The sequence below is a fragment of the Lichenostomus cassidix genome, chromosome 11 (genome assembly GCF_008360975.1).
Source record: "Lichenostomus cassidix isolate B80296 chromosome 11, HeHo_3.0, whole genome shotgun sequence".
Lineage (NCBI taxonomy): Eukaryota > Metazoa > Chordata > Aves > Passeriformes > Meliphagidae > Lichenostomus > Lichenostomus cassidix.
This window is the reverse complement of record NC_139492.1, coordinates 14837652-14850546: the sequence shown is the minus strand read 5'-3', so window position 1 is coordinate 14850546 and position 12895 is coordinate 14837652. Positions and strand designations below refer to the sequence as shown.

Below are 12895 nucleotides of genomic sequence, written 5' to 3'. Positions count from 1 at the left end.
ATGTTTGTGTATATACACACAAAATCATTACACATACATATATATATATATATATAAACATGATTATCAATTTCAGTCCTTTAAAATTTAAATAATTTCAGTTTTCACTCATAAACCCACATGCAGCAGCTTTTTTTAAAGATCAGATTTTGTTTCAACCTCATGTATTGCTATGTAACTTACCTGCTACTACTGTCTGCATGAGACAAAGCTTGAGGTATCTATGGCTGTACAAATAATTGATGTGTAATAAATAGAAGAAACACTTGTTTCCAGCCTTCATGTTGTGAGAAGCAAGTAAGATTTACTGACTGGGAGCATGGTGATTTCATGGATTTCTGTGCGATATCAGTAAGTGAACATTCTCAGGTACATCTGTTGCACAATGCAGGGACATAGAGGGCTGGTATTGTTTAAAATCACCAAAATACTAGGAAAAGCATAAATAACTGACCCCAAAGAGAGGAGTGTTTGCACCTATGATAAAAAACAAAAAAAAATATATATATAAAATAAAATAAAATACAAAAAAAAAAAAAAAATTAAAATAAAATAAAATAAAATAAAATAAAATATTTCTCAGTCTTTCAAATCCTGGGGGCAGATCTCCCTGTGGGGTGAGACTGTGGATGGCATTTGATTCACACCAGCAGCGGAGAGCCCCTCAGCTTGTGTCTGTAGAGTTTGGCTTCTCTGCCTGCACTCAGCATTCTTCCACGTGGCTCAGTGGATCAGTAATATAAATTCTAGTCATAAACAAAGAAAAAGCCAGACTGACAGAGAATTTGATGAACAATTTACATCTGTGCACAATTTTTCCCTCTGTTTGCACCACTGAAACGTGTGATCTTTTATCTTTAGCCTTCAGTTCGCTTTCCCAGTCCTCTTGGTTGCAAGCAACGCTGTAAAGCCCTTAAAATATTAAGAAAATTACATCTGCTACATCTTGCTTTAAATATGGTGTTCAGTCTTTGTAAGTGTTACTTTGTACATTAAATGAATAGCTTGCCCACCAGGTAAAGGACGTTTTGTTGCTTACCATGTCTGTCTTTGCACAACATGTAGTACACAGGCATAAATAACAGTGTGTTATATAAATAATTACATGTATGAAGGGCTGTAAAACACCGAAGATATATTTGTACTTTTACTTATGAGAACGTTTTAAAAATGATTGCTTTGTTCACTGCGTGGTTTTTATGTGTTGAATGTGGTGCACGCAGAGAACATTTTCCAAAGTTGGTTTTTTTTCCCCTTTCCTCCAGGTCACACTAGCGTTATAGTTAGCAAATTGATAAGGTTCCACTGTTAAGCTTTATTACTTGTGACATGAGCCTATGACACTTTATAAAAAGAAGTAATCCAGAACAATCTCTAGGTAATTAACACCTAGATAAACAAACATAAATTTCTATATTGCATTTATTTGGACTACCACTCAAATACGCGTGAACCATGCTTTTTTAATTAAAAGATAAATCTATGTGACACTTAGCCTCAAACTTAATTATTCAGCATAGTATAATAAAAAATAGAGCCCATTAAATGTGTCTTGCTCTGTATTTCTGTATTAACAGCAAAACAGTTCACTCTGGGATCATTTAAATTTTCTTCTTCCTCTTTTCCTGTGATTTCCCTATTCACTGAGAACCTTTGGTTAAAAAAAAAATACCACAACAAAAAGCCCCCAAACAATACCCTGAGCAACACCAACAGGTGAGGAGCCACGGAACTTCTCACAGCCCCTATAACATTCAGCTGGGTGACATTTCTAATACAACATTACACCACAGCCTTATTCTCCCGCCTCCCCTCCCCGGGCTTCCCGACGGAAACATCCTTCCACTGTGGTGGATCATGCCAAGCAGCGATATCCAGAAATGGAAATCACAATAGTTAAGGATAATTTCACTGGGAGCATGCTTACAATACACAAGGTGAGGTATTTATAATATACTGTTACAATACAGATGTTAAACTGATAGGGGAAATATTCAGTTCCCAAATTACAATAGACAGAGGGCTTAAAGTCCTTATAAAAGTTTCAACAAGAAACACTATCTTAGAGCTGGGAGCAGCTTTCTGATGTTAGGTGGGCAGACTCTTGTCAGGACAGCCAGCATTGTGTGAGGAAGGCTGCCCATCAGCTGTGGGATCCAAAACCCCACAGACTTCAGTGAGACAGCCCCTTCCTCTTTCAGACCTTCTTCCCACCTGCCTTTGCAGGTGATGCAACCCCACACTTTGTGGTACATGGCCAGTGGTGGTCATTTTTGGAGTTTCCTAGAGGATATATGTACCATTCAATGCACTGTTCCCAGCGGAAATCCAGGACCATAAAGGAGACTGTGTTTGTAAGCATTTCTGTGGAGGTGCAATGAGACTGACATTGCTCCTTAATCAGGTTTTTACATTTTCATTTACTGTCTACTGAAACCAGAAGGCAGGAAAATCTTTGGGAGACACCCTCCACCTCTCTCTCCCCAGACAGTTCTTTTTCCTTGGATCCAGGGCACAGCAATTACCTGAAAGGACACTGATCCTGTTGTGAGGCAGAGTTCAGCTCTGAGCCTGGAGCTCACCCAGCCTCCAGACACGTTTTTACATGCCACCATTTTGTGCCTCGGAAGGGCTGTTCCCCCCAAGAAAGGGTGTGACACACACAAAAATTTTCATTAACTTCTTGGATTCTGATTAAAATTCGATGCATTGCAGATTTTTTTCTCTGTGGATGAAGATACCTGTGGCATTTGCCCACAGAGCAGTGACTCTGGCAGCAGCTCTGTGACTCCCCTGGCCACACAGACACTCCACCAGCTCACCAGCAACAGCAACTCCTCACTGCCAGTTTCAGCAACTGGATAACTGAATTTCTATGATTCTACACTTTAATTCTTAATCCTTCTGACAATTTTTGTACCTTTTTCTGCTGGAGAATTCAAGCTAGAATATAACTTTATTTTTGTGGGTATTACTGGCTTAATTTAATATTAAAATTTTTCTTTTCTAAGCATGTTTGCTTTCTCAGCTTTTTTTTGGAGCAAGGCTACATTCCTCTCTCTTCCCCATACTCACTGTAGTTTCTCAGATTTGGTGCATCTTTTTTTTGATGTTAATCATCCTTACTTTTCTAAGTGAAAAATCCTTTAATTTATTTGCTTTCAAATGTGCAGATAAAACCTTAAAGAGGAAGAATAAAGATTCACCCAGAAGAATGGGAGCACCCTTGCTCTTGTACATTCTTTGAAGTGTGAGCAGCTTTCTTAACATGCACCATAACAATAAACCTCACAATTTTCTAAAGCCAAATATATGATCTATACAAACAATCTTTTTTAATGTGAAAACATGACTTTATACATCATAGTGTATGATACACACTTCAAACACTTTCAAATCAAAGCTTGATAGACCCCAAGACTTTTTCTATAGTACATAAGTAGTGGTATATAAAACAATTATTACTACATGCTAAAACAGATTTCCACAGTCTTTTAATTAAGCACAATATATATAATATATATCTGTATATACTGTATATAGATTTCTTCAGATTAATAAGTGGACTGAGCACACACACCCAGCATAATACACTCCAGTAACTGCCTAACAACTGTGAATTTACTGGCATTATTTTTTTTTTCTTTTTAAATCTGACAAAGCTGAAGAAAATAATGTTTCAACTGTTCCTGATAAACATAAGCAAGTAGGAAAACTTTTTTTTTCAGAGGTAGAGGTTTTATTGCGTAAAACACTGGATAAAACTGTACTGCTTCAAAGACATTTTTATTCTAACAGCAGAAAGAAAACAGTCATTGCTGAAAAAACAACTTTTAATACTTCTATACCAGAATAAAGTTCTGTCAACTGATGTATTATAATAATAAATAATGACCAAGAATAAACTTTAAATACAAAGTTTTCTAATTGTTACAAGCATAGCAACAAAATCCTCTACTCTATTGATCTCAGATTTCCTCCAAGATAGAAATTTTTCTTTGTGTAGGAATGTAGACAGTATTATGACCAGTATCACAGACTACAGAAGTTACAGAGAAAAAACTTGACATGTTTAGATATGAGAAGCATGATGATATTCAGAAACTGACAATGCATCACTGCTGCTGTCACTTGTTTGTATTACAAGTTACAAATGTTCTGGAAAAAAGGGCTATGTCAGAGGGGAGGATAGGGACAGTAGCACCCGACCAAATGGAATCAACACACACATCACAAGGAGCGGGAGATGTTTCCAGTGTCACAAACAGAATTATTGCCTGTCGTATCTGAAAATGCTCAGAAGACACAAAAGAATACTGAAAGAGCTCAAAAAGTGCAAGAAATGGAATGTGGGGGGTGGTTTTGTATTTTTTTCTCTCTTTTTTTTCTCTTTTTTTTTTTTTTTTTTTTGCTAAGATACCGAAGGCGGCGCAAACACACAAAGCAAGCGACTGACACAGTCACCAAACACAGTAGTGCAGTTAAAATCCTAAAGCTTACTACAGTCAGAAAGGTTCAATAACATTTCAATCCTTTATCTAGGATCATAGAAACAGTTGCATTAAGTTTATCAACTCGATTTAAGTAAGGCAGTGAGAACTATACTAGAAAAACAAGAAAAGCAGCTTGCTCTGTGCCAGATGGGTCCAAGTTACACAGTGACCTCATTTAAACTGAAACTTCAGTTGGATGACATCCTTTCCGACAGCATATGCAAACCGTATTCCTTATTAGCCTGAGATTTTTTTTCCAGTCTCAGGGTAGCACTAAGAATTTTATTTACATTGATTGCAGTTTAGTATTTTTTGTAAACTGCTTTAGGCAGAGCTGAAGTTTTAAGGCCCTGGGGTTTTACTCTGTGCTCCCAGCCTGCAAAGAAATATTGACTTTTTTTTTTTTTTAACTTTTTTCTTTTTTTTTTTTTAAGTCTGGATGATTTTGCTTTAGAAGAAGTTAATACTTCTCTACCATCACAATAAACAGCACCAATTTTGCTTCTGTCAAAGGAAGTACATTAGAAGGACAAAATTTTATGCCATTCAGAGAATTTCAGAATAAACCTTTAGTTATTATTCTTACTTTTTTAATGTGGTTTGTTATAGTCTCTCAAAAGCTTCCTATGTGGCAAAGACCTTACTAAATTTGGAGCATCCAATCAGTAAAAAAGCTAAAATCTGCAAAAATATAGAACATATTTGTTTTACAAAACCAAAGAAATATCATCTAAAACACTTTTTCCATTAGAGACAAAGAGCAGAAAGTTTGGATTCATATTTTAGGTCAAGCTACTTTATAAGGGCTTGCTCCAGAAGAAACTTCTGCACAATGTCTGTAACACTTATAAAAACTAATACATGAAAATTAACCATGACCAGGGAATCCTTCATTCAAGTGTAAAAAAAAAAAAAAAAAAGCAATTTAAAGGAAGTTTGGGAAAAAACCCAATAAGACAAGTAAAGAACAGAAGAAAAAAATTACCAACCTCCTATGTAATAAAATTCTGTTTCTCACCAGCACCTTCTATAGATAAGGCTGACTAGTTTCACTAAACAATATTTCTATATATTGTACTTCTACATTTATAGCAACTTACTTCTTCAACAAGGAAAAAAAGAATAAAAGCATTTCCCTCAATACTGCAAGATGATTACAAAAAATGGAATTACATTTCAAATCTGCAATCACACATCGGGCCGCAGATTTTTTTTCCTAACCATTGATTCATTTGGCTGTATATTAAAAAAAAAAAAAAAAAGAAGAAGAAGAAAATGTAATATCACAATACTTTTCAAAATAGGTCAGTACTGACCCCAGCTTATGGGCCGTCTAAGGTTTCTCCTACACTGCAGTTGCAACACCACTTGAATTGATTTTCTCTGCAATGACAGCTCCAGTCAGACTGGCACCATGGCAGTCTACCAAGACATCTCATTACTATGCTAGGCAAATGACAGCAGCTGGTGTCATATTATAGAGGTGTTTTCAACAATGAAAACACAGCCCCTCAATCTTCAAGGCAACACTAAATCGTTTAGAGGGTATCATTTTTCTGTTAAGAGCATTATTTTTGGACAAAGACCACTTTTAAGTTTGAAATTGCCCTGCTTTTTAAATAACTAACGACCTCCTAACATTTTTAAATCACTTTATTATCCCACCTACGTTGTTTGGAAGTACTTGTTGCCAGGTAACTGTTTAGCAGCCATTTTCAAGGGCTGGAAATTTATTTTGCATGTGTAATATATATATTTACACACACACACACACACACACACACACGTATGGACTGTGTGTATTTTGTGTGTGTGTGTGTGTATGTAGATATATATCCAATGTGGGTCTGACTGGATAGCTCTGTGTCTGTATATATATATATATATGTGTGGGTACATGTACATACACATATATTTGAGTATTTTCAGCATTCTGGACGCTTCTGGGAACTTGCATGCCACCCATTTCCTGGGAAGGGGTTTGAGCCAGCCCTCACCAACCACATGTCCAAAGCTGGGGCCAAAGGCTGTGCAGAGCAGGGCTGACCATCACTCCTGGGCCTTGCTGCCCTCCTCCGCCAGCTCTACCGAGCTGCCCGCCTTGGCAGCCGCCGGCTCCTCCAAACTCCCAGCGGCTTCCGAGTCGACTCTGGAGCGCTTGAACCTGCGGTCGGGGTACTGGCTGTTGTCGAAAGGCATGCGATGGACACAGAGCACGTGGGTCTTCAGGTTTCCCTTCTGAGAGGCACTGTAGGGGCAGTATCTGCACTGGAAAGGCCGGTGACCTGCGGGACAGAGGACAGCCGCGTTAGTTTGTGCCTTAGCCCAACAGCCTGGCCAAAGGGACACACCAGATGCCCCTCAGGAGGGGCATCACTCAGTGGCCTCGGTGAGAACAAGAAATCTGTGCTCTTCCTCATCAAAGGAACAACATTTTAAAAATTCTCTGCTTCGGATTTCCAGAGCAGTGCAACTAATCCATCTCCCTCCTCAGCCCCTGCTGTAAATCCTTCAGCCCACGATCCAAACCAAACTCTTGTAAATACAGCGTGTACGAAACTGTCTTCTTTTGCATTTGTTAATTATCTTTTTTATTGAAGTGCAATTCGAGGATGACAATGTGCAGACCCTGAGTCTAATAAACATACTTTGTCTTTGGGTGGGTTTCTGGGTAAAGAATTGCATGTTTTATTTCAATCGCACAGATTACCTTTTAATGGAAAGAAATAATGGATTGAGATAGCCAAGGTCTCAAACCTGCAAACATTTACTCCAGTGAGATTACTCCTGTGAGTAAAGAAACGCAAGCATGTAAGTGTTTGCTGGGCCAGGGCCCAAGGTTATCATCAGCTTTAAAATAAAATGTCCAAGCTAGATTAGAAAAGGAATGTTAATGCACAAAATCTGATAGATGCACTTCTTGGGGATAAAACAGCAATCGACTGCGTAACAAAGGCATGAATGAAAGATATCACTTCTCAGGAAGGCTATCAATATACTCTCCTTTATTTTTCAGATTATTGTGACTTCAAATCTCCATGCTGTATCTGGTTTTGGAGGTTATGTTTCAACAATCACATTTCAACCTATGCTGGGAAGTTGTTGATGTGTTTTACTGGAACTTTATGAGCTTTGTCTCTCAAATTAACTTAAACCAGGACCATCTGAGGTCAAATGCGCTTAGCTTGCTTTAATTTGCTCAAATAAATGAATAAATAAATGTGCCAGACCATCTACATAAAGCCAGGATAAGTGAAAAACAATACCCTATCTCCACATTTGAAGAGCACATTTTCCCTTGCTGCTGTGGTACTACTTAGCAGGCATAAAACAGATGCTGGGGCAGCAGAGGAGGAGAACTATGCTTCCTGCTGTGGGAGAAGGGGATGGACCCTCTCTCCTTGGTTTTCGGTGGGAATTTAACAGCTAAACAAATAGACACCTGTTGTGCACTGGTCTGATGCTACCTGTACTGGAGTGGGAATGCTGCCATAGTCCTCCCAGCAGAGATGGGAGCCTGGAGAGCTGCTGGCACAGCAGTATGAGCATCTCTGTAGCAGAGTGAATTCACCTGAGCCAGAAGTAGAGTTCTGGGCTGCTCAAACCACTTGCCATTTTTACTGTAGCATCAACATCACCACTTGAAGGCTGAGTTCCCCAAAACACACTGCCTGCCACCCAGAGGAAAGACACCCAGTTTCCTAAGCCCTTGCCCCAGGAATACAGGCTTTTTCCTTCCTCAAGGATAGGAAGTTCCCTGGCACCCTTTGTTTTCATAAGTTGAAGACTGCCAGAACTGTGACGATCCCCCAAAACCTCCAACATGCATATAAGCATAACATGTTTGTTTGCATGTTATGCCTCTAGCACGGGAAGGACATGGAGCTGTAGGAGTGAGTCCAGAGGAGGCACCAGGATGATCAGAGGGATGGAGAACCTTTCCTATGAGGAAAAGATGAGAGAATTGGGATGGTTAAGCCTGAAGGAGGCTGAAAGGTCATCTAATTGTGGTCCTTCAGTACCTGATGGGTACTGAAAGTAACCTGAAGGGGCTGACAAGAAAAATGGAGAGAGACTATTTCCAAGAGCCTGGAGTGACAGGACAAGTGGGAATGGCTTCAAACTGACAGACAGTGGATTTAGGTTGGATACTAAGAAAAAGTTCATCCCTGTGAGGGTGGGGAGGCCCGGGCACAGATTGCCCAGAGAAACTGTCTGCCCCTGGATCCCTGAGAGTGTTCCAGGCCAGGCTGGACAGGGCTTGGAGCAACCTGGGATGGTGGAAGGTGTCCTTGCCCATAGCAGGAGGCTTGGAACAAGATGATTTTTAATGTCCCTTCCCAAACAAGTCATTCTATGATTATATGATCTCACCAACCAGCTCTTAATGCTTTACCCACAAGCAGCTCTTAATGCATGGCCATCCTAATTCTTTCCTGCAAAGAACAAATTCTAAGCAAGGAATGCACAAAGCATGGCTGGAGCTAACCACCTCACATGCACCAGAATAAAAGCAAACTCTTTTTGCCCACCGCTGAACCAAGTTCAAACCCGTGTTCAAAATTCCATGCAGAGAATGTCATTTATTAATTCAACGCACTTTAATAAATCAGACAATATAAAGTGCACCTACAAGGATTCAGCTCTGCATTGCTTCCCCCACGACTTACTTTTTCAGGCCATCAAAATTTCACATCACTGCCTTGTGAAAAGTAAGTACACAATAAGTTAATTTGTATTGTCACTATGCAGTACAACTGTGGTAAAGAGCACATTCATTTTTAATCCGATATGAATAATATATAAATATGTATACAGAGTGAGGGTCATAGGAAAGCAAGCGGTACATTGTTTACAGCAGAAGTAGTACAAAAAGTAGAGATTATTCTTGCTTGCAAAGATAACAATATCTGCAATTTGCTTGTAACTAAGGGGTGAAGGAAAATTCCCATTTCTCTTAGGTATCCCCATTCATTAATTTTAGCTCCAAAACTTGTTGTGGGCAGCAGGCTCTTAAAATAACCCTTCCCAGATAAGTTGGCAATAAATTTATAATGTTTTATCTAGCAGTGGTTGGTAGGTCCTTTCTTAGCAAGCTATAGTTCATATATATTTTACCCACTATATATCTCCCAATAAAAATATATGAAAGCCCTGCAGAAAAAAAAAAAAAAAGGGTGAGGCAAAATTATAAAAAGAAAAGAAGAAAGGAATCTTTCTGATAGTTCAGTAGTTCAGAAGATGAGGTGCAAAGCATTGCAATTGTAGTAAGAAGAATTTGACTAAAGGTGGGGGGACTAGGGGGGCAAACTGTGGTGTGCCTCTTTCCCTGATCAAAAAGTGAGCATAGAGCACAATATGTTATTTGCAGGGGAAATAATCCTGTTGTGGAGCAGTGTGCTATCAAGTCTGTGGCAGAGCATGTGGAGAGACTTTGCAATCCTCTGGATGGAAGCTGTCAGTCTAAGGAAGTGGAACAGCAGAAAATAACAATCAGAATTAGCTAAAATGACAACAGCGATGGCTGGACTCAAAGAATGCTTCAGCATGTATGGATTTCCTCAGGAAGGGTGATTGCAGTTCCAGAAACTGCTGGAGCCTCTTCTCTAAAACTGATCTAAACCTCCCAGGATCAGACCCAGCAAGGGTGGCAATCCTATGGTGACACAGGCTCATCATCTTCTCTAGTTTTGGCTGAATTTTAGGGAGCACAGTAAATGTGGATAAAAGATACCTTCTGGTCAGGATGAAGAAGTTTTCTGCAGGCCCACATTAAGAAAAATCCCTCAGTGTTTGAAACCAGTCCACCTTTTTAAAAATAAATGCTGCTTCATTAATTTAGGCTTTGAGAGGAAAAAAAAAAAAGTAAAGTTTGTTTTCTTTTCTTTCAAGTTTGTGATCTGATATGTTGCTTTGTGACACTTCATGTCAGGCTGCATCAGTCACATCGCGTTAGGTTTCATAACATGGCATGACTGATGCAGCTCAACATGGTGCATCAGCTGAACAGTCAGAAACTGTACGTTTCGAGAAAGACATGGATCTCAGTCTGGGGTTTAGAGCCACTTAAATGGAAGTTTATCTCAAGTAGGGGCTTTGGATTTAAACAAAGCCATTGCCCAAGAGTTGTTAAAGATTCAAATACATGCCAAACCTTATTTTGCTTTGTCTAATCTTTAAAACTCGAAATGTATTACTGGAACACATAAAAAGTCAATGTCAATGAAGTGGCACAGGGTTACTCACTGTAATCCAAACACTGCTAATAGTTACTAATTTATTAACTTTGATATGGATCCATTATTTAAGATTAGCACAAAGGAATACACAAACGGGAGAGAGAAAGAGTGATGAATACTAAAGTCTTTTTCATTAAAAAAATCATTTACATGGTCAAGCCGCATTAATTCTCCACTTCTGAAAATATTTGATCGGCATCCAAATTCTATAAAATTTCCACAAAGAAACATCTTATTTTTGTGGTATTACAGGCACATATGTAGGGGTTTGCACTAAAATGTAAAAATGGGCATTGAACTAGTCACATGAATAAGATCAGGAATTTATTCCAGATTGTTAAAAGTGTACTAATCACAGCAAAATCATGGCTTTCTCCCAAAGCAGCAAGAAAATGGTAATTTGAAAGAAAAATGCCAATAATACATCACACACAAGCCGTCTGTTGTCCCCACTACACCACTTTGTATTATATTGCATATGTGTACATATATACACAGATACACGCATACAGACACACACACACACGATTTAATGCATAAATTTAGGGAAAAAGCAGAAGAGCAATAACATGATGAACAGAAAACAAATGCTGTGCAATGTACTATAAATTATAATTAAGCTCTGAATAAAATGTGTTTCTTAGATATGACATTTGTTCCCTTAAAATGCAAAAATGGCCATGATTATCTGACAGAATGTTTTTCCTTAGATGGCCAATGGCTATAGCACTTACTGAGATGCAATACGGCAAACTCATTTCAGATTTCTTTGCCTGGTTTAAGAATATCCTTTTGGTGAAAATCAAAAATAACAGCAATTACCTCTTTAAAACAAATTATTCCCTCGCAAAGAGATATTTGAAAAAGCCTCAAAGGCTTGAATTTCTCCAAAACAAATCTCTTGATTTGGGATGTTGGACACTGAAGATCTGGACCTGACTCCCTGAGCTGCTGTAGCAATCCCACATGGCCAGGGCAGCTCTGGCCAGGCCTGGGCAGTGGTGCAGGATGGGCTGCAGTGGCACAGGATGGATGGGCACTGCCTGCTGCAGGGGATGCAGTGGCTCAGGATGGATGGGCAGTGGTGCAGGATGGGCTGCAGTGGCTCAGGATGGATGGGCACTGCCTGCTGCAGGGGATGCAGTGGCTCAGGATGGACAGGCACTGCTGCAGGGGATGCTCAGTCCCACGGTGGTGGAATGGTCCATGCAATCACACATCTGCCACCCAGCAAACCCTGCACTCACACATTTGGTGAGCCCACACCTCCCCAGGAAGAGCTGCTTTGAGTCCTTTTTCCCCACACAAGCTCGTATTTGAGGAACAATCATCTCTAAGCAGATGAAGGGTGTGCTGCCTCAGAGCTAACAGGAGGCAATGATGGCCGATTGCTCGCTGTGTAAGAAGAGAGGCTTTTTGAGCATCTCCACTTCTCTGGCAGTGACTGCTGGGCTGAGCTCCTCTCTCTCAGACCACAGCCTCCAGGTCCCAGGCATCTTGGTGAACACTGCCATTTGAAAGTATATTAGAGCATAATAACAAGCATTTGCAAAGGGAAAACTATTTTCATTTAAATCTTGGCTAGTGCAATTTCCTTTTTTTAACGTATAAATTTTCATAAATACATTTCCTATCCACGGCAAACATCCCAAGTACTGTATGCATTACCCAGGAGAGCAGAATGGCTCTAAAGCAGCCATTCGGATCTGGAGCATAACAGTATGGATGGGAAAATGCTGAATAAATATATTTGTCCAATAGACAATAATGGCTCTGATTGAGCCATTCCACTTTATTGGTCTCAAAATATGCATTTTATGGAACTCCCAAAATACCAGACAGATTAAAGTACACCCAATCAGGTTCATATCTGTAATAAAAGTTTTTATAAAACAATTGAAAAGTATATGTTTGTTTACACACAGGTCCAAGACCAACCAAGATGATCTTCTGGGAAAATTTCAATATTCTGTGAAGTTTATGTGTTTCTTGGATTACAAAGGAAAAAAAAAGCAAACCAAAATTAAAATTTAAAAACTCTATTTCATGTTGACCAAGAAAAGTCATAAAACCAAAAAGCCTTATCTGAGGCTTTTTTAATGATTTTCTCTGAAATAACATACAAAAAATGCAGAAACATCTGGATTTTAGGAAGGCCAGGGA

General features: G+C 39.2%; 1 protein-coding gene across 5 annotated transcripts in view; it reads right to left on the bottom strand.

Moving 5' to 3' along the window:
- Positions 1-3819: 3819 nt before the first annotated feature.
- The window catches only part of ZNF536 (zinc finger protein 536), a 338513-nt gene continuing 329437 nt past the window's right edge, over positions 3820-12895 (bottom strand). For all 5 annotated transcript variants that reach the window (XM_085071957.1, XM_085071959.1, XM_085071956.1 and 2 more), the window contains one exon: positions 3820-6778. In XM_085071957.1, the coding sequence (XP_084928083.1) occupies positions 6543-6778 (236 nt within the window). In that variant the 3' untranslated portion in view covers positions 3820-6542. The remainder of the gene's footprint in view (positions 6779-12895) is intronic.